The sequence below is a fragment of the Eleutherodactylus coqui genome, chromosome 6 (assembly GCF_035609145.1).
Source record: "Eleutherodactylus coqui strain aEleCoq1 chromosome 6, aEleCoq1.hap1, whole genome shotgun sequence".
NCBI classification, from domain to species: domain Eukaryota; kingdom Metazoa; phylum Chordata; class Amphibia; order Anura; family Eleutherodactylidae; genus Eleutherodactylus; species Eleutherodactylus coqui.
Genome location: NC_089842.1, coordinates 224,457,906 through 224,478,404, shown reverse-complemented (window position 1 = coordinate 224,478,404; position 20,499 = coordinate 224,457,906). Strand labels below are relative to the sequence as shown.

General features: G+C 46.3%; 1 protein-coding gene across 1 annotated transcript in view; it reads left to right on the top strand.

Annotated features, from left to right (window-relative positions):
* The window catches only part of LOC136571849 (Fc receptor-like protein 5), a 176,070-nt gene that overhangs the window by 17,855 nt on the left and 137,716 nt on the right, over window positions 1-20,499 (top strand). The window contains exons 5-6 of the mRNA XM_066572470.1: window positions 11,042-11,323; window positions 11,445-11,723. Of these exons, the coding sequence (XP_066428567.1) occupies window positions 11,042-11,323; window positions 11,445-11,723 (561 nt within the window). The remainder of the gene's footprint in view (window positions 1-11,041; window positions 11,324-11,444; window positions 11,724-20,499) is intronic.

Sequence of the window (20,499 nt, the reverse complement as noted above, 5' to 3'; positions counted from 1 at the left end):
GGCCAGGTAGCGACCCTCTTTAAAAGGGGCGGGGCGATAACCCACAATGCTGTACAGAATCGATGAGAAATTGACGTTCGATCTTCATTCCAATCCTGTGCCACCTCCGTCAGGAGCTGCAAACGTGGGCATAAGTTACATAGCAATGGGGAATCCATGTGCCCACACAGTATTCATTTTGTCTAGGTGTCGCATAGCTCAATCGACATCGCAAGGGAAAAGCCATCTGCACTCTGCCCCCTACCCAAGTCAGTCAGTGTCTTTGTGCCAGACAGGTCAAACACCGCGATGGGAACTAAGTGTGCACCAACAGCATAGGTGGGTCCAAGGCAACCCAAGACATGAAAAATAAATAAATCAGAGCGGCCAAATATGGCAGACTTGCACTGCATCGACGACATAGGCCTTGGCCCACAGCTTCAGCAATCGTAGGCAGGAAGCGGACTTTCACTGCACCCAGGACATAGGCCTCTGCACAAACCCTCAGCAATCCGGGCCTACTGCGGACTCCAATACTAGCGTAGCTGTGAACGTCTCATTAGCGCTGTATTGCTCCTCTAGTGTGTCCCAATTTAGTGCCTCAGATAGCTGAGCTAATGTGAGATAAAGTACAGGTTGGCTTCAGCCCACAATCCATGCCCTGGTCAGTCTGGCCTTTTTTCATAGTTACAGGCAGGTACAACTCTGCTCTGGGAAGTCTGTGTGGACCCACAGCATGGGTGGGTCCCAGGAAGCCACCAACGGTACATTAATAAATCCCATTGCAGTGCCCTGGACAGAAGAGCTAACGTCAGATAAAATACAGGTGGGCTTCGGCCCACACTGCATGCCCGAGTTAGACTGGGGTTTTTAATTAATAGTCACAGGCAGGTACAACTCCGCAATAGGAAGTCTTTGAGCACCCACAGCATGGGTGGCTTCCTGGAACCCACCAACGGTACATAAGTAAGTCCCATTGCAGTGCCCTGCACAGCTGAGGTAACGTCAGATAAAATACAGGTGGGCTTCGGGCCACACTGCATGCCCGAGTTAGACTGGGGTTCTTTAATAGTCACAGGCAGGTACAACTCCCCTATGGTAAGTCTGTGTGGAGTGGACCCACAGCATGGGTGGCTCCCTGGAACCCACCGACGGTACATAAATAAATCCCATTGCAGTACTCCGGATAGCAGAGCTAACGTCAGAAAAAATACAGGTGGGCTTCGGCCCACACTGTACGCCCCAGTCAGACTGGGTTTTTTTAATTAATAGTCACAGACAGGTACAACTCCCCTATGGGAAGTCTGTGTGGAGTGGACCCACAGCATGGGTGGGTCCCAGGAAGCCACCGACAGAACATTAATAAATCCCATTGCAGTGCCCCGGACAGAAGAGCTAACGTCAGATAAAATACAGGTGGGCTTCGGCCAACACTGCATTCCCGAGTCAGACTGGGGTTTTTTTAATAAATAGTCACAGGCAGGTACAACTCCCATATGGGAAGTCTGTGTGGAGTGGACCCACAGCATGGGTGGCTCCCTGGAACCTACCGTCGGTACATAAGTAAGTCCCATTGCAGTGCCCTGCACAGCTGAGGTAACGTCAGATAAAATACAGGTGGGCTTCGGGCCACACTGCATGCCCGAGTTAGACTGGGGTTCTTTAATAGTCACAGGCAGGTACAACTCCCCTATGGTAAGTCTGTGTGGAGTGGACCCACAGCATGGGTGGGTCCCAGGAAGCCACTGACGGTACATTAATAAATCCCATTGCAGTGCCCCGGACAGAAGAGCTAACATCAGATAAAATACAGGTGGGCTTTGGCCCACACTGCATGCCCCAGTCAGACTGAGTTTTTTTTATAAATAGACACAGGCAGGTACAACTCCCCTATGGGAAGTCTGTGTGGAGTGGACCCACAGCATGGGTGGCTCCCTGGAACCCACCGACGGTACATAAATAAATCCCATTGCAGTACCCCGGATAGCAGAGCTAACGTCAGAAAAAATACAGGTGGGCTTCGGCCCACACTGTACGCCCCAGTCAGACTGGGTTTTTTTAATTAATAGTCACAGACAGGTACAACTCCCCTATGGGAAGTCTGTGTGGAGTGGACCCACAGCATGGGTGGGTCCCAGGAAGCCACCGACGGTACATTAATAAATCCCATTGCAGTGCCCCGGACAGAAGAGCTAACGTCAGATAAAATACAGGTGGGCTTCGGCCAACACTGCATTCCCGAGTCAGACTGGGGTTTTTTTAATAAATAGTCACAGGCAGGTACAACTCCCATATGGGAAGTCTGTGTGGAGTGGACCCACAGCATGGGTGGCTCCCTGGAACCTACCGTCGGTACATAAATAAATCCCATCGCAGTGCCCTGGATAGCAGAGCTAATGTCAGATAAAATACAGGTGGGCTTCGGCCCACACTGCATGCCCCAGTGAGACTGGGTTTTTTTTCTTGGGCCAGATACACAGAACACCGCGATGTGAAAACTTAGTGCAACCATACTATGCACAGACCCCTGTAGTATTCCTGTAGCAAAGGTATAAGCTGACCCCACTAACACTTATATTGAAGAAGTCTGGGTTGCAGCAGTGTAGGCAGAGCCCAGTAACATTTCATTTGCAGCAGTATAGACAGACCCCAGTAACATTTCAGTAGCAGCAGTGTAGGCAGAGCCCAGTAACATTTCATTTGCAGCATTATAGACAGACCCCAGTAACATTTCATTTGCAGCAGTATAGACAGACCCCTGTTACATTTCAGTAGCAGCAGTGTAGGCAGAGCCCAGTAACATTTCAGGAGTAACAGTATAGACAGACCCCAGTAACATTTCATTTGCAGCATTATAGACAGACCCCAGTTGCATTTCAGTTGCAGCAGTGTAGGCAGAGCCCAGTAACATTTCAGTAGCAGCAGTGTAGGCAGAGCCCAGTAACATTTCATTTGCAGCAATATAGACAGCCCCCTGTAATATTTCATTTGCAGCAGTATAGACAGACCCCTGTAACATTTCATTTGCAGCAGTATAGACAGACCCCAGTAACATTTCAGTAGTAACAGAATAGACAGACCCCAAAAACATTTCAGTTGCAGCAGTATAGATAGACCCAAGTTACATTTCAGTAGCAGCAGTGTAGGCAGAGCCCAGTAACATTTCATTTGCAGCATTATAGACAGACCCCAGTTACATTTCAGTAGCAGCAGTGTAGGCAGAGCCCAGTAACATTTCAGTAGCAGCAGTGTAGGCAGAGCCCAGTAACATTTCAAGAGTAACAGTGTAGACAGACCCAGTAACATTTCATTTGCAGCATTATAGACAGACCCCAATAACATTTCAGGAGTAACAGTATAGACAGACCCCAGTAACATTTCATTTGCAGCATTATAGAAAGACCCCAGTAACATTTCAGTAGTAACAATATAGACAGACACCAAAAACATTTCAGTTGCAGCAGTGTAGACAGAGCCCAGTAACATTTCAGTAGTAACAGTATAGACAGACCCCAGTAATATTTCATTTGCAGCATTATAGACAGACCCCAGTAACATTTCATTTGCAGCATTATAGACAGACACCAGTAACATTTCAGTAGTAACAGTATAGACAGACCCCAGTAATATTTCATTTGCAGCATTATACACAGACCCCAGTAACATTTCATTTGCAGCAGTATAGACAGACCCCAGTAACATTTCAGTAGCAGCAGTGTAGGCAGACCCCAGTAACATTTCAGTAGCAGCAGTGTAGGCAGAGCCCTGTAACATTTCAGTAGTTAGAGTATAGACAGACCCCAGTAACATTTCCGTAGCAGCAGCATAGGCAGAGCCCAGTATTAGTAACAATTCAGTAGTAACAGTATAGACAGACCCCAGTAGCATTTCAGTAGCAGCAGTATAGGCAGAGCAGCACATTAACATTTCCGTAGCAGCAGTATAGGCGGAGCCCAGTATTAGTAACATTTCAGTAGTAGCAGTATAGACAGACCCCAGTAACATTTCCGTAGCAGCAGTATAGGCAGAGCCTAGTATTAGTAACATTCCAGTAGTAACAGTATAGACAGACCCTGTAACATTTGTGTAGCAGCAGTATAAGCAGAGCACAGCATTAGTAACATTTCTGTGCTAACAGTATAGACAGACCCCAAGTAGCATTTCAGTAGCAGCAGTATAGGCAGAGCCCAGTAACATTTCAATAGTAACAGTATAACCAGACCTCTGTAACATTTCCGTAGCAGCAGTATAGGCAGAGCAGCACATTAACATTTCCGTAGCAGCAGTATAGGCATAGCCCAGTATTAGTTACATTTCAGTAGTAACAGTATAGACAGACCCCAGTAACATTTCTGTAGCAGCAGTATAGGCAGAGCCCAGTATTAGTAACATTACAGTAGTAACAGTATACACAGACCACGGTACACATTTCAGGAGCAGAAGCATCGGCAGACCAAAGTTACATTTCTGTTGCAGAAGTATAGGCAGACCACTGTAGCATTACTGTGGCAGAAGTATAGGCAGGCAGAACCGAGTTACATTTCTGTAGCAAAAGTGTAGGCCAACCCCAGACACATTGGTGTACCATGAGTGCAGGCGAAGCCCATAAAAATTACTTGGATTACATTGTAGGCGAGGGCCCAAAAAATTGGTACACCAACAGTACAAATGTACCCCAGAAAAATTGCCCATGCCCAACCCAGAGGGCAGGTGAAACCCATAACTCGCTGACCTTATTGTGGCTTAATTTGCAACTAGGCCTGGAGGCAGCCCAGTTAAAAAAAATTGGTTCATGTGGATGTTTCAATGCTTTAATTAAAATAGAAACGTATAAATATTGTTTATAAAAGTTATATGAGCCTTTTGGCCCACCGAAAAATTGGTTGTTCGGGGTGATTACGTGAGGTTTCAGGAGGTGGAGGACGAATATCATACACGGATTGACAAAGGTAAATGTCCCCGTTTTTTACGGTGATAGAGAACAATGCTTGCATCCGCGGTTGCAGCGAAAATAATCTTTAGGTACCGCTGCTTTTCACTGGTGGAGAAGAGAAGTCTGGGGAAATCCAGGCTTTGTTCATCTCTATGAGGGTAAGCATGTCGGTGCTGGCAGTTGACAGGCGGGTACGCTTATCCCTGATGATTCCCCCAGCTGCACTAAACACCCTCTCCGACAAGATGCTAGTGGCAGGGCAGGCCAGCACCTCCAGGGCGTACAGCGCAAGTTTGTGCCACGTGTCCAGCTTTGACACCCAATAGTTGTATGGAGCAGAGGCATCACGGAGGACGGTGGTACGATCGGCTATGTACTCCCTCACCATCTTTTTACAGTGCTCCCTTCAACTCAGCCTTGACTGGGGAGTGGTGACACAGTCTTGCTGGGGAGCCATAAAGCTAGCAAAGGCCTTGGAGAGTGTTCCCCTGCCTCTGCTGAACATGCTGCCTGATCTCCGCGCCTCCCCTGCTACTTGGCCTTCGGAACTGCACCTTCTGCCGCTAGCACTGTCAGATGGGAAGTTTACCATCAGTTTGTCCACCAGAGCCCTGTGGTATTGCATCACTCTCGAACCCCTTTCCTCTTCAGGAACGAGAGTGGAAAGGTTCTCCTTATACCGTGGGTCGAGCAGTGTGTACACCCAGTAATCCGTAGTGGCCAGAATGCGTCTAACGCGAGGGTCACAAGAAAGGCATCCTAACATGAAGTTAGCCATGTGTGCCAGGGTACCTGTAGGCAACACATCACTGTCCTCACTAGGAAGATCCCTTTCTGGATCCTCCTCCTCCTTCTCCACAGGCCATACACGCTGAATGGATGAGAGGCAAGCAGCATGGGTACACTCTGCAGTGTGCCCAGCTGTCTCTTCCCCCTCCTCCTCCTCAGGCTCGTCCCCCTCCTCCTTCTCCTCAACGCGCTGAGATATAGACATGAGGGTGCTCTGACTATCCAGCGACATACTGTCTTCCGCCGCCTTCATTTCCGACAGCAAAGCGTCAGCCTTTATGCTTTGCAGGGAACTACTCAACAGGCATAGCAGAGGAATGGTGATGCTAATGATTGCAGCATCGCCGCTCACCATCTGGGTAGACTCCTCAAAGTTTCTAAGGACCTGGCAGATATCTGCCATCCATGCCCACTCCTCTGTAAAGAATTGAGGAGGCTGACTCCCACTATTCTTTACAGAGGAGTGGGCATGTGTAGACAGAGCCCATGTTGGAGTTGGTATTCCACTATAGCTCTACGCTGCTCATACAGCCTGGGCAACATGTACAGCGTAGAGTTCCACAGTGTGGGCACGTCGCAGAGCAGTCGGTGCACTGGCAGATTAAACCGATGTTGCAGGGTCCGCAGGGTGGCAGCGTCCGTGTTGGACTTGTGGAAATGTGCGCTGACCTGGCGCACATTGCGGAGGAGGTCTGACAAGTGTGGGTAGCTTTTCAGAAAGCGCTGAACCACCAAATTAAAGACGTGGGCCAGGCATGGCACTTGTGTGAGGCTGCCGAGCTGCAGAGCCACCACCAGGTTACGGCCGTTGTCACACACGACCATGCCCGGTTGGAGGCTCAGCGGCGAAAGCCAGCGGTCAGTCTGCTCTGTCAGACCATGCAACAGTTCGTGGGCTGTGTGCCTCTTCTCTCCTAAGCTGAGTAGTTTCAGCACGGCCTGCTGGGGCTTGCCCACCACTGTGCTGCCACGCCGCGCGACACCCACTGCTGACACATCTTGATTGCGAGGTAGAGGTTGCGTAGGAGGAGGGGGAGGAAGGTTTAGTGGAGGTGGCATACACCGCTGGAGATACCCGCACCGAGCTGGGGCCCGCATTTCTGGGGATGGGTAGGACGTGAGCGGTCCCAAGCTCTGACTCGGTCCCAGCCTCCACTAAATTCACCCAATGTGCCGTCAGGGAGATATGGTGGCCCTGCCCGCCTGTGCTTGTCCACGTGTCCATTGTTAAGTGGACCTTCCCAGTAACCGCGTTGGTGAGGGTACGTACAATGTTGTGGGAGCCGTGGTCGTGCAGGGCTGGGACGGCACACCGTGAAAAACAGTGGTGATGGGGACCGAGTAGCGCGGGGCCACCGCCGCCATCATGTTTTTGAAAGCCTCCATTTCCACAAGCCTGTACAAAGCTTGAGCGTGCGGGTGTGTGGCGGTGTATTTGCGCTTTCACTCCAACACTTGCGCTAGCGACAGCTGGACGCAGAGCTGAGAGACATTGCTGGATGAGGTCGAGGACAGGGGAGGTGAGGGTATGGGTGCAGGCCGGGAGGAGCTGAGTGGCAGTTTGGGGCACAGGGGGAGAGGCAGTGGTGCGACCCGGAGCCGGTGAACGGCCTTCGTCCCACCTTGTGGGGTGCTTGGCCATCATATGCCTGCGCATGCTGGTGGTGGTGAGGCTGGTAGTGGTGGCTCCCCGGCTGATCTTGGCGCGACAAAGGTTGCACACCACTGTTCGTCGGTCGTCCGCGCTCTTCGTGAAAAACTGCCATACCTTTGAGCACCTTGGCCTCTGCACGGTGGCTTAGCGCGAGGGAGTGCTTTGGGAAACAGCTGGGGGATTATTCGCTCTGGCCCTGCCTCTACCCCTGGCCACCCCACTGCCTCTTCCAACCTGTCCTGTGGCTGCACTTGCCTCCCCCTCTGAAGACCTGTCCTCAGTTGGCTTATCAAACCAGGTGGGGTCAGTCACCTCATCGTCCAGCTGCTCTTCCTCCGAATCCTCTGTGCGCTCCTCCCTCGGACTTACTGCCCTTACTACTGCCTTACTGATAGACAACTGTGTCTCATCGTCATCGTCCTCCTCACCCACTGAAAGCTTTTGAGACAGTTGCCGGAAGTCCCCAGCCTCATCACCTGGACCCCGGGAACTTTCCAAAGGTTGGCCATCAGTCACGACAAACTCCTCAGGTGGGAGAGGAACCATTTTTTCCCCAATCAGGGCAGGGGCCCGAGAACAGTTCCTGGGAGTCTGTCTGCTCATCAGAATGCGTCATTTTCATGGAGTGAGGAGGCTCAAAGGAAGGAGGAGCAGCAGCGAGAGGATTCAGAGTTGCAGCGGTGGACGGCGTAGAAGACTGGGTGGTCGATACATTGCTGGATGCATTTTCTGCCATCCACGACAGGACCTGCTCACACTGCTCATTTTTTAATAAAGGTCTACCATGTGGACCCAAAAATTGTGATATGAAGCTGGGGAGCCTAGAAACTTGCCTCTCTCCTAATCCCGCAGCAGCCAGCTGCGATTCACCTGGACCAGGAACTCGGCCTGTGCCCACACCCTCACCTGGACCTCCACTTCCTCGCCCGCGTCCACGTCCACGTCCTCGAGCCCTACCCCTCAGCATGGTGTATTACGAATAGGGAAGACACAGAGCGGTGTAAATAATTATGAAATTATTTGTGTACACTTTCACGCTAACAGCGGTATTGTAACGCTAACTCCAGGCAGAAACAAAGAATACGGAAAGCTGCAAACAGAAACAGGCCTAGCTGTGCAATAGTAATGCACTACTACTCCCACCAGACACCCTGTAAATTTCAGACGGTCAGAGGTCGCCTAATGATGGAACTTTTTTTTTTTTTTGAAAAAGAGTACACGCTATATAGCGTGTATATGACTTTCCCTCTATCACTGGCTGTGGCCGTACGCTGTGCGTTAAGTTCACTGCAGACACAGAGCGGCGTAAAAAATTATGGAATTATTGGCGTACAGTTTGAGGCTGACAGCAGTATTGTAACGCAAACTGCAGACAGAAAAAAATTATACGGAAGGCTGCAAACAGGCCTAGCTGTGCCATAGTGATGCACTGCAACTCCCACCAGACACCCTGTAAATTTCAGACGGTCAGATGTCGCCCAACGAAGGAGCTTTTTTTAAAAAATTTTTTGAAAAATAATACAGGCTATATAGCGTGTATATGACTTTCCCTCTATCAGTGGCTGTGGCCATATGCTGTGTGTTACGTACACTGCAGACGCAGACCGGGGTAAAAAATTATGGAATTATTGGCGTACAGCTTGACGCTGACAGCGGTATTGTAACGCAAACTACAGCCATAAAAAAATTATCAGGAAGGCTGCAAAAAGGGCTGGCTGTTCAATAGTGATGCACTACAACTCCCACCAGACACCCTGTAAAATGTAGACGGTCAGAGGTAGCCCTAAGAAGGACCGTTGGGGTTCTTGTAGACAGTATCCTACACTACCACTGTCACTGTCTCAGCACCACTTTCCCTATACTCTGTATTACAGACTGCAGACTTAGAACGCTATAGCTATAATAGCCTGCACAGCCCAAGATGAAGAAAAAAATTTGGTACAAAACTGCTCCCAGCAGCCACAACAGTAATGCACATGGTCAGATGTGGCCCTAAGAAGGACCGTTGGGGTTCTTGTAGACCGGATCCTACACTAACACTCTCCCTATAGCAGCAGCAGCACTTTCCCTATGCTCTCCCAGTGTGTGTCTGAGGCGAGCCGCGGGCGGTACCGCTTTAAGTACTCGGCGGTCACTTGATCTCACCAGCCACTCACTGCAGGGGGGGTGGGATAGGACTGGCACGTCACAGGAGGAAGTGGTAATGCCTTCCCTGCATGTCAATTGGCTAAAAAACGGCGCTAAACATGCAGGGAAGGATATGGAATTGACTCGGGTACCTCGTGGTGCTCGTCTCGAGTAACGAGCATCTCGAACACCTTAATGCTCGAGCGAGCATCAAGCTCGGACGAGTGTGCTCGCTCATCTCTAGTTGTGACTCCTTTACTTTTCCTGTTTAGGACCTTACTTATCCTATTTAGGAACTAAAGAATGCTTGTACCTAATTTCACGCTTCTACGACACCAAAAAGTCACATTATGTAGGGGTGCACTTAATTTTATACTTAACATTGAATAATCCAGTTGTGACTCCTTCACTTTTCCTATTTAGGAGCTAAATAATGGTCCTGCCAAATTTAATGTTTGTACGACACCTGGAAGTTAGAATAGTAAATTAGGAACATTACACAGCAGTGCCAATACTTGTGCACGTAACATTGAATAATCAAGTTGTGGCCCCTTTACTTTTGTTTTTAGGACCTAAAGGATACTCCTGCCAAATTTCATAGCTGTACGGCACTGGGAAGTTAAAGTGTTAGATTAGGTACATTACATAGGGGTGCTAATACCTTTGCAATTAGCATTGAATTTTTGATTTTATTTTTCCCAATTAGGACCTAAATAATAGTTGTGCCAAATTTCATGTTTGTACGACACTGGGAAGTTAGAGAATTAGATTAGTTGTATTACATAGATGTGCCAATACGTTTGCACTTAGCATTGAATAATTGAGTTGGGACCCCTTTACTTTTCCTATTTAGGACCTTATTTATCCTATTTAGAAACTAAAGAATGCTTGTGCAAAATTTCATGCTTGTACGATACCGGGAAGTTATATTACATGGGGGTGCACCTTCTTTTGCAATTAGCATTAAATAATAGAGTTGTGCCAAATTAATTTTTTGTATGACACTGGGAATTTACATTATAGAGGGGTGTCAATATTTGTGCACTTGGCATTGAATAATCAAGTTGTGACCCCTTTACTTTTCCTATTTAGGATCTAAAGAATGGTCGTACCAAATTTCATGTTTGTACAACACTGGGATGTTAGAGAATTTAATTAGGTACATTACATAGGGATGCCAATACTTTTGCACTTTGCATTGAGTTTTTAAGTTTTGACCTCTTTACTTTTTCAAGTTAGGACATAAAAAATTGTTGTGCCAAGTTTCCCGTTTGTACGACACCAGGAAATTACATTACATAGGGGTGCCAATACATTTGCACTTAACATTGAATAATCAAGTTGTGACCCCTTTACTTTTCCTATTTAGGACCTAAAGAATGGTTGTGCCAAATTTCATGTTTGTACAACATCAGGAAGTTAGAGAATTTGTGGCGAGTCAGTAAGTGAGGGCTTTCACCTTTATGTATATAGATGTAAATGTATTGTTGGTAATGATGATTGTACTGCTTTCTTACTCTATCCAGTAATATATTATTATCACTGTGTTCCTTTTCTAGAGCTGTTCATGATTCCAACAATAAATATGACCCCGAACTTAATTTTTGCAAATGATAACCTGTCCCTATCATGTGAGACACGTCTCCCTCCTGCCAGACAGAACAGACAACTACGATCTGCTTTCTACAGAGAAGGACGGATTGTTCAGGACTTCAGTATAAATGATATCTATAAAGTCTACAATGTTCAGCTGGAGCATTCTGGGAAATATTCATGTGCTGTAGAAACTACAGATGGCCGAGTGAGGAAGAGAAGTGCAGAGCGATTACTGCAGATAGAAGGTGAGGATGGACGCTGGTGATGTCTTCTACATGTGAGATCTTCTTTCTCCCCCTGGAGTTTTAGGCAAAGTGTAAAATCCCTCTCTATGATTTATTTCTCATCTGTCTCTTTCATTTTTAGAGCCCTTCTCACACCCAAATATTACTGTGACCAGTGAATTCTATGAAGGGGATCCGATGATCCTGACGTGTGATTCAACTCTTAGTCCACACATTTATCATACAGGATTGCAGTTTGCATTCTACAGAGATGGACGGGAGGTTCAAGGATTCAATCTGTCTAATAAGTATGAAGTTCAGTCTGTTCAGCAGAAGGATTCTGGGAATTATACCTGTGAAGTAAAAATCTCAAGTAACACTGCAGTGAGGAGAAGTTATGGGATTTACATACACATACAAGGTAAGCAAACAGAATGTAAAAAGAAATGGAGTATGCACATTGTCCATTATGGAACCACCCAGGAGCTTCTCACCTAGAGAAATGTTCATGAATTAATAGAAAAGGATTTTGTAATTACTGCATAACTTCATTAAATATTAGAAGCCACATAATTACTGCTTTATTTCCCCCCTTATTAAAGGGGTTCTGACATGAATAATGTTTTTATGCTTTAGCAGCCATTGTTCCCTGGTGTGCCTAATGGACCCAGGGAACCCATGGTTTAATGGCTGCTAAAGCATAAAAAGATAATACTTACCTTGTCTTCTGTTGTTGTTGACATCGGGGGGTCATCTCCCGGCAGGCGCTGCTCCTCTTCTTCTGTCTGCACGAGCCGCGCCGCTCCGGGATGCCCTCTGACAGGAGTCAGGACGGGCTGCGTCTCCACTGCGCATGCGCAGCACTCCGGAGTTCAGCCGGACGGACGGGCCGCCCATAGCAAGCACTGCTTGTGACGTGCTTGCTGTGGCAGTCCGTCCGTTGACCTTGGAAGTGCCTGACGGACGGACCAGAGCAGGAAGCGGTCTTTTTGACCGCTCCTGCTCTGCTTTAAAGGCACAGAAGAAGATGCCGGCTGGAGGGGACATGCCTGGCGATCGGGCCAGGCCAGGCAAGGTGAGTACAATTTTTTTTTTTTATGTCAGAACCCCTTTAAGTACATGAGCTCCTGATGTATTACCCTTATGATGTCATTGGTGTGTGGGTGAGAACATTTTACTGTTAGTGCTATTCATCTTGATCGGCCAGATAATAAAATTGACTCGATTTTTGTCAAATTAAGTTGGGTAAGTCTCTCCCAATTTTTGCAAAAAACGTGCGAAAGTCGAATTTCCCTAAATGCCTGCTACTGAGATCAGGATGAAGCCAATCAGAACCCAGAGCATCTTGCTGATGTCACCAAATGTGTCCTCCATCTTGCATATGGGCAGCAATTTCATTAGTTGCCTGTATCAAATTACCCAGCCATATATAACATAGGCACAGTATAACCAGCTGACATTTCACAGCTTGGCACAGGACACAGAAGTTGTATCACATTCATATAACACATGATCTGTTGTTAAGGACAGATATTCTACAGAGAATATATAGCTGCTGGACTGAAAGCTTGTTTACCAGGATTGTATTTGAGGAAACAGAGAAAGAAGCTGCATCATCGAATCATAGAATGGTAGAGTTGGAAAGGAACCTCCAGGGTCCAACCCCCTGCTTTGTGCAGAATTCACTAAATCATCCCAGACAGATATCTGTCCAGCCTTTGTTCGAAGACTTCCATGGAAGGAGAACTCACCACTTCCTGTGGTAACCTGTTCCACTCATTGATCCCCCTCACTGTCTAATGTCTATTTGGGTCTATTTGTGTCTCCTCCCTTTCAGCTTCATCCCATTGCTTCTAGTCTTTCCTTGTGCAAATGAGAATAGGGCTGATCCCTCTGCACTGAAACAGCCCTTCAGATAGACGGCTATTAAGTCTCCTCTCAGCCTTCTTTTTTTGCATTCCCCGAACCTTTAACCATCCTGGTAACTCTTCTCTGAGTTACGCATTTTGAAGTTTATAAAAATAAACACAAACAAGAAAGAAGCGAATACATGCAGTGCGTGTCAGTGGCCTCAGACATTGCACAGTCCGGCCACTACAAATTATTTGCATGCCTGAAGAAGAGAGTAGGTCAATGCAAACTGTTAGCCCACCACAGGATATATGTATTCAGAGGCACTGGTGTACCGTGAGGGGTCGCATGGGTCGTAATTGTGACACGGCTCCTGCATTGAGGGAGCCCAGAGGCCCCACCATATTCAAAATGCACAGTGTGTGCATTACCGATACAGTCGACCGCGTGATCGCTGCGGCTGACAGTGTTTTTGTTGCAGGAGGCAGAGGGAGAAAAGAGGAAGGAGGTGGGAAGCAGGTTGGCCCTCACAGAGGGGAGGATTTTTACACATAGAGTCGACAGCCAATTATAGACTGCAGACTCCCACGGTGTGCGGCCCTCTCACTGGTAGGCTGCAGCTGTGAGTGGTCACAGCTGCAGTCTATCAGTCACTGCCAGCCAGTGATTACCAGGGGAAGGGGCTAGTGCGGCTCTACTCACCTCCGCAGCGATAGATGCACAGCTGGTAGCATGAAAGTGCAGGAGGACCTTTGGTTATAGATCACATGAGCCGGCTCCGGCCATGTGATCAAATGTCCTAGGATCTCATTTACAGGATGCCCAGACATCGCTACAGGGGTGAGTAGGGAAGGAATTGTAATTATGTATGTATAGCTGGTATAAGTTATACCAGCTGTACATATATATTTATATACAGGTTATACCAGCATGGGACATACCACTATATACAGGGGGATATACATCTCCTGTATATGGTGATATGGACCATGTTGGAATAACCTGTGTATCTCCTGTATATAATTATATTAGTACAGCTGGTATAACCTTGGTATATACTGTATACAATTATATATGTACAGCTGGTATAACCTGGGTATATACTGTATAAAATAATATATGTACAGCTGATATAACCTGGGTATATGCTGTGAATGATTATTTGTATAGCTGGTAGAAGTTATGCATATCCTGTATATAATTATATATGTACAGCTGGTATAACCTGGGTAAATACTGTATACAATTATATATGTACAGCTGGTATAACCTGGGTATATACTGTATATTTGAACACTTTACACACACCTGAAAAACTCATCAGAAACCTGCATGCAGTTTAAAAAAAACGCATATATTATTTGAATCCACATGCGGTTGTTAATAGTGCATGCAGTTATGGAAGTGATTTTAATTGTGGTTAAAAAATGCAACAAAATCCATGAACACAGCTTTAGGCCGGCTGCACACAACTGGGTCGGATTCTGCATGCGTGAGCCCGCGGTGGAATCCAACCCTGTGCCCCGCTGGCATCCGTGCGTACCTGTAATTTTTTTTTTTTTTCTGTACTGCGGATGGTCCACAAGGCGAGTCGTCGGACCCGCGCAGTAAAGTTTTTTTTTTTTATCACTGACTTTTCAGTGCCATCGCTAGGCAATGATGTGGGTGCTCGAGCCTATTCTGCAGTGTCAGGACACTGGGTCGGACAGCATGCATTGAGTTCAATGGAGGCCATCCGTGCAGAATCTGCAGTAAAATAGAGCATGCTGGGATTTTCCCTCCGTGAGCAAAAATTCACAATTGATTTCTGCTTGTGTAAAGGAAAAAACGCTTTTCCATAGCATGCTATGGGCGGTACATGCTGCAGAACCGTAGGAGGATGCCTGCTCCATATTCTGCAATGCAAATCCGTCCGTGTGCAGCTGGCCTTAGGCTAATTTGACACGGGTGAGTCTGATATTGGGCTGTGAAACTCTGCCCCATATCACACTCGCCAACATGTGCTGTCCACACGGATGTTAGGGGTTTTTGTGTTGAAACCAGCTCGCCTCACATCATCATATTTTCATGCGACGCAGAGAAAAAAATTAAATCGCTCATGTGTATGATCATATTCAAAAGAATGGGGTTCATATTCATGCGTAATTTATGTGTCTTAGAACGTACGTGTAAAAGCAGCCTAAGACGGTTAAGCCAAGTGGCTAGATCATGTATGTAAATTATCAGGGTTTAGGTATAGGTACGGGTACAGATGGAGGGGGGGGGGGGAGCTGAACTTTTGCACCCCGGCCCTTAAGCCTTTAGGTTTGCCCTTGATCAGAGGGGTGCAGAAATAAAAGTGCCAGTTCCTGTTGCCCACTGTTACATAGAATCTACTCAAGAGGAGAAGGACAATGAAAAGGGAGAGGAGGTGGAAGAGAATGAAGTGCTCGATCTAACATGGAGAAGCAGGGAGAGTCATCATAGCAGCTTGCAGAGGAAGGAGGACGTTGCAGTGCAGCACCATAACAAGACAGTAGAGTGTTGCCGAAAAACAAAAGGGCATAGCCAACACCCTCAGATACTTCTAGTCACAACAGCCGCATCAGACCTACAGCTAGGTCTGCCCACAGTATTTGTGCAGACTAGGCATTCTTTGAAACTGCAGGTGATGATAGAAGAGCGGTCATCTGTAAGATCTGCGGTAAATATTTAAAACATGGCAATAATGTGAACAACCTCCTCAACACAATGAGTTTGAACATCCACATTAACTCCCACCAGCTGCCTTGGAGAGCCGTATGGGCAAGAGGGCAAAGAATTTGTGTCATCCTGCTCCCTCTTCCGCTGCTGTAGCTTCCTCTTCCTCCATTTCTCTCCATGTTCATGCAGTAGTCTCTGAGCACAGAAAGGCAGTTTTGTGTAGGGCAGTAGTATGCCTGCTTCAGTTCTATACTTAGCAATTGATGATCAGTCAGCAGGCTTCAGAGCTAGGGGTGGGAAATGGAGAGCAGAAACTGAGCCGCCACCATCACCATCAGCATTCTCCAAAATAAACCCCATATTTCAGCATGTCCCAGGTGAGCAGCCATGCCTCCATTCCCCAGCTATTAAAAAAAGTAAAAAGGAAGAACCATCCACAAGAACAAAGCCTAAACAATAGCATTGAACAGCTGCTTGCAATAGAAATGCTGCCATTCTCTGGACACAAAACACTTTCTGCAACGTGATGCACCATGCTAACCCACAATACCAGATTCCCATTTCTTTTTCCAAAAAGCCATCCCTGCTCTGCAGTGCCATGTGAGTAATGTGCCCCTGTTGTTGCAGAACGCTGTCAGTGGCAGGGTGCACCTGACCATGGAAATGTGCCTCAGGAAGCATGACCAGAGGTGTTGCAAAGTCTTTGGGGGCAATCTGGCGATAACTGTCAGAGTGGCCATGTCAATGTTCCAGGAGTTTTGCCTAGGGCGAGTGCCCCTGAGTGTCACTCAGTGTTTGGTAAAAACTGGGTCATAGTCGTAAATGTGGCCGACTGGGTCCCCAGGAGGTTGGGCTGGGTGAGTGCCAAGTCCCTCTGAGTACCCCTGAGTGTCTCCCAGTGTTTGGTCAAACTGGGTAATAGCCGTCAATGTGCCCGACTGGGGCTCCAGGAGGTCGGCCTGGGGTGAGCACCAAGTCCCTCTGAGTGCCCCTGAGTGTCTCCCAGTGTTTGGTGGAAAACTGGTGATAGCCGTCAGAGCAGCCGATTCCGTGGTCAGAGCAGTCCATTTGAGTTCCAGGAGGCCTGCCTAAGCCGAGTTAAAATGCGGGTTAAGAGAACTGGGATGAGGAAAATCCAGGGCGTCCATGCTGGGTTGGTGTTCCAAGAGATCAGCATGAGGTGGCAGGTTTTCCCTTAGAGAGTTACTATGTGCCAAAATGGAGGTCAGCAAAAAAGCACCTCTGGCAGATGTATACAGGGTGGCTGGTTGGGTGAAACGGAGTGAGTGACCGGCAATTGGGTGCTAGCCTCCCTGAGTAACTGTGTCAGAGTTCCAGGAGATGGGCCTGACTTCTATACTGGAAAAGATCTTTGAAAAAATTATTAAACAGCATGTATGCAAATACTTGGATGAGAATGGAGTAACTAACCAGAACCAGCATGGGTTTGTAACAAACAAGTTATGCCAGTCAAATCTAATTCCCTTCTATGACAGAATCACCGACTGGGTTGATCAGGGAAATGCGGTGGATATAGTATATCTTGACCATCGTAAAGCATTTCACAAAGCATCTCATACCATACTTATTGAAAAAATGACCAAATATGGGACTGACAAGGCAACTGTTAGGTGGATTCACAACTGGCTGAGTGATCGTACTCAAAGAGTGGTCATAAATGGCTGCACATCCAAGTGGAAGAATGTATCAAGTGGGGTACCACAAGGCTCTGTCCTAGGCCCAGTGTTGTTCAACATCTTTATAAATGATCTGGAGGAGGGAATTGATGGGAAACTGATCAAATTTGCAGATGACACAAAGCTAGGAGGGATAGCTAACACTAGGGAAGAGAGAAAGAGTATTCAGAAAGATCTAGAAAAGCTTGAACAGTGGGTCGGCGACTAACAGAATGGTATTTAACAAGGAGAAATACGAGGTCCTACATCTGGGCAAGAAAAATGAAGAAAGCACATACAGAATGGGAGGAATTGGGAATGTTTAGCTTGCAAAAAAAAGGCTGAAAGGAGACTTAATAGCTGTCTACAAATATCTGAATAAATCAATAAGCCGAAAAAAAATGGATCTGCGCTCATTTGGGAATATTTTTCACCAGGAAACTATTTAGCATAACCAAATCTTCTTTATTCTTCAATGTACAACGTGTTTCGTCATAAAAATGACTTTATCAAGCACATACATTATCTCACTACATGACCATTTATATAGATATAGGCTATTACCTGTAAAGAGTGTCATCATGCTCATTCCACCAGACCCGCTGCCTCCATGATGACATTCTGCATGGTCTAGCACACCTTGCTGCCACCACTGACCATTTTTGATAGGTAGGTCAGCCACCTTGGTTGGAAGTTGTGGATCCCATAAAGCATTTAAGGGTAAGTAATAACATTTTAAGATTTATTCTAAAAAGGATTAGATAAAAATATGCAAAAGAAGAGTTACATAAACGGGCGAGGAGCACTCAAATATACACAAACAGTATAAAAACAGAAATGGGTGAAATAAGAGAAAATACCAGTCTATAAAGTTATTTTAAATAGTCCTGGTGTGTAAGGAATGCATGCAGAACAGGGATCAAACTGCATTAGATGCCAGTCCTGGGTCTGACAATTTAGGGAGGGGACTTCCTTAGTTTTTAAGCTTTTGTAGAACCACTACTCCATTGGTCTTTTTACATCACCGATAGGCATGCTGAGCATATGTGTAGATTATGTGGATAGAAGTCCAATTTAACATTTTGGAGATATTTGCCCAGGAGGCAAATTCAATAGGGGAGATTTGGCTGTATTGTTTCATTTCATGAAACCACCTAATCGTGGATACCAAACATGCTATGTTGCAGATGATTGGATATGCATATGTGGGTTCTGTGGGTCACTCAGTGAAGGGAATACATACACTGGGTATGCAGTAGCCTTACAGTTATGAAAATATAACTACTGTTGGGCTGGGACTTTCAGATGACCCACAATCTCCATTATAAATGTGTCCTCTGATAAATACCGTATCAAGAGAGAAATCTCTCTCTCTCCCCCCAGCTCCCCTCTGCTCTCCCCCGCTCAGAGGAGAAGGCAGTTACTCGAGATGAGTGAGGCTCGCTCGAGTAACTCACCTTACTAAGCGTGCTCACTCATCTCTAATCAGAGCAAAAGGTTTGCTTGCTGGTCTCAGAAAAGCAGGCTACATCAAAGACAACTCTGGTACAGATGTGAACAAAGGGGAAAATGAATTCTGATGATCTCTACTTGGAAGAAAATACACTTCCATCTGCTAGGCCAATCCAACTTTCCCTAGACCAGAAACATGGTAAATTAACACAAAATGATGGCAGGTGATCTACCATGTATCATTATTAAAGTTGAGCAACCGTACTCTGCCGACACTCAAGGGGGAGAGTAGCAGAGCTGCAAGCTAGAGGTCTGGCGCGGACCAGTTATGGGAACCATCACGCATCTGATGGAGGAAGATGCCCTCTAGCTACTCCAGGTGGAGTATTGATGGTGGCCCAGTGAGTTTGTGGACCCTAAATTATGGACTTTGTGTTGTATCCTGTTCACATACGTTTTGCTGTGCTGAACCAATAAATGCTAGCAGATGCCAGTTTTGAAGAATTCAAAGTCTCCTGAGCGGTTTTCTGCATGTGTGCTGTCCACTTCCGGACCGAGAGGTCAGCGATCTAATAAGCGAGTAAACCTCTTTGCCAAATCCCCAAAAGAAGTCCAAACAATCATCTGGTTGGGTTTAAAATCATCTAGTTGAGTGTCCAAAACTGTGGTAATAATAGAGATGTCCTTATTTTATTATTTTTGAATAAAAACACTGAATGAACATTTTTTATTTTCAGGTCGCACAAACAATACGGGGTATACCCGGCAGAATATCATCCGTCTGACCTTATCCGCATGTGTATTAATTCTTGCTACACTATTCATCTTCTATCATATAAAATGGATGAAGTCTATGGAACCAGCAGACGGCTCTACAACATGAGGATCCCCTCAGCTACAAGATCCAACATCATCGTCCATCCATGTTCCTACAGTATAGATACAAATATATACCTGCATCCGCTGCCTGACAACTGTTCTACTAACATAAGGGTGGATTCACAGGTCATGTAAAAATATGCCATAAACAAATCCATCGCACAATCCATAAGCTTTACATGTCTTAGATGCGGATTTTGTTGTGGATTCGAGTGCAGACTTGTTGCTGCACATTCACACCTAAATCCACTTCTAAATCTGCAGATTACACATCGGATTTGTTTGTGGCATACTTTTATTTTATGTACGAGACCCCCCTAAGTATGACTAACACACAATATCCAACTACTGTCCTATGTATCCTTGTATTCTAAGTAAAAAATATTATTGTACTTGCTTTTATTTAATTGCTGTGATATCTCTATTTTTTGTCCAAAATTTTTAAGAAACTCTTCAGTGAGATTAGAAGTAATATCGTGCACATGAGACACTAGACCCAGTCTTCAACTTCTGATGTAAACTTCAGTATTTACATGGAGCCTTTTATACAGAGCTATATAGTCACAACAATTCTTAAGGGAGGTCGGTCACCTCATTTTAGTACAAATATCTGAAGGGCTGTCACAGTGCAGAGGGATCAGCCCTATTCTCATTTGC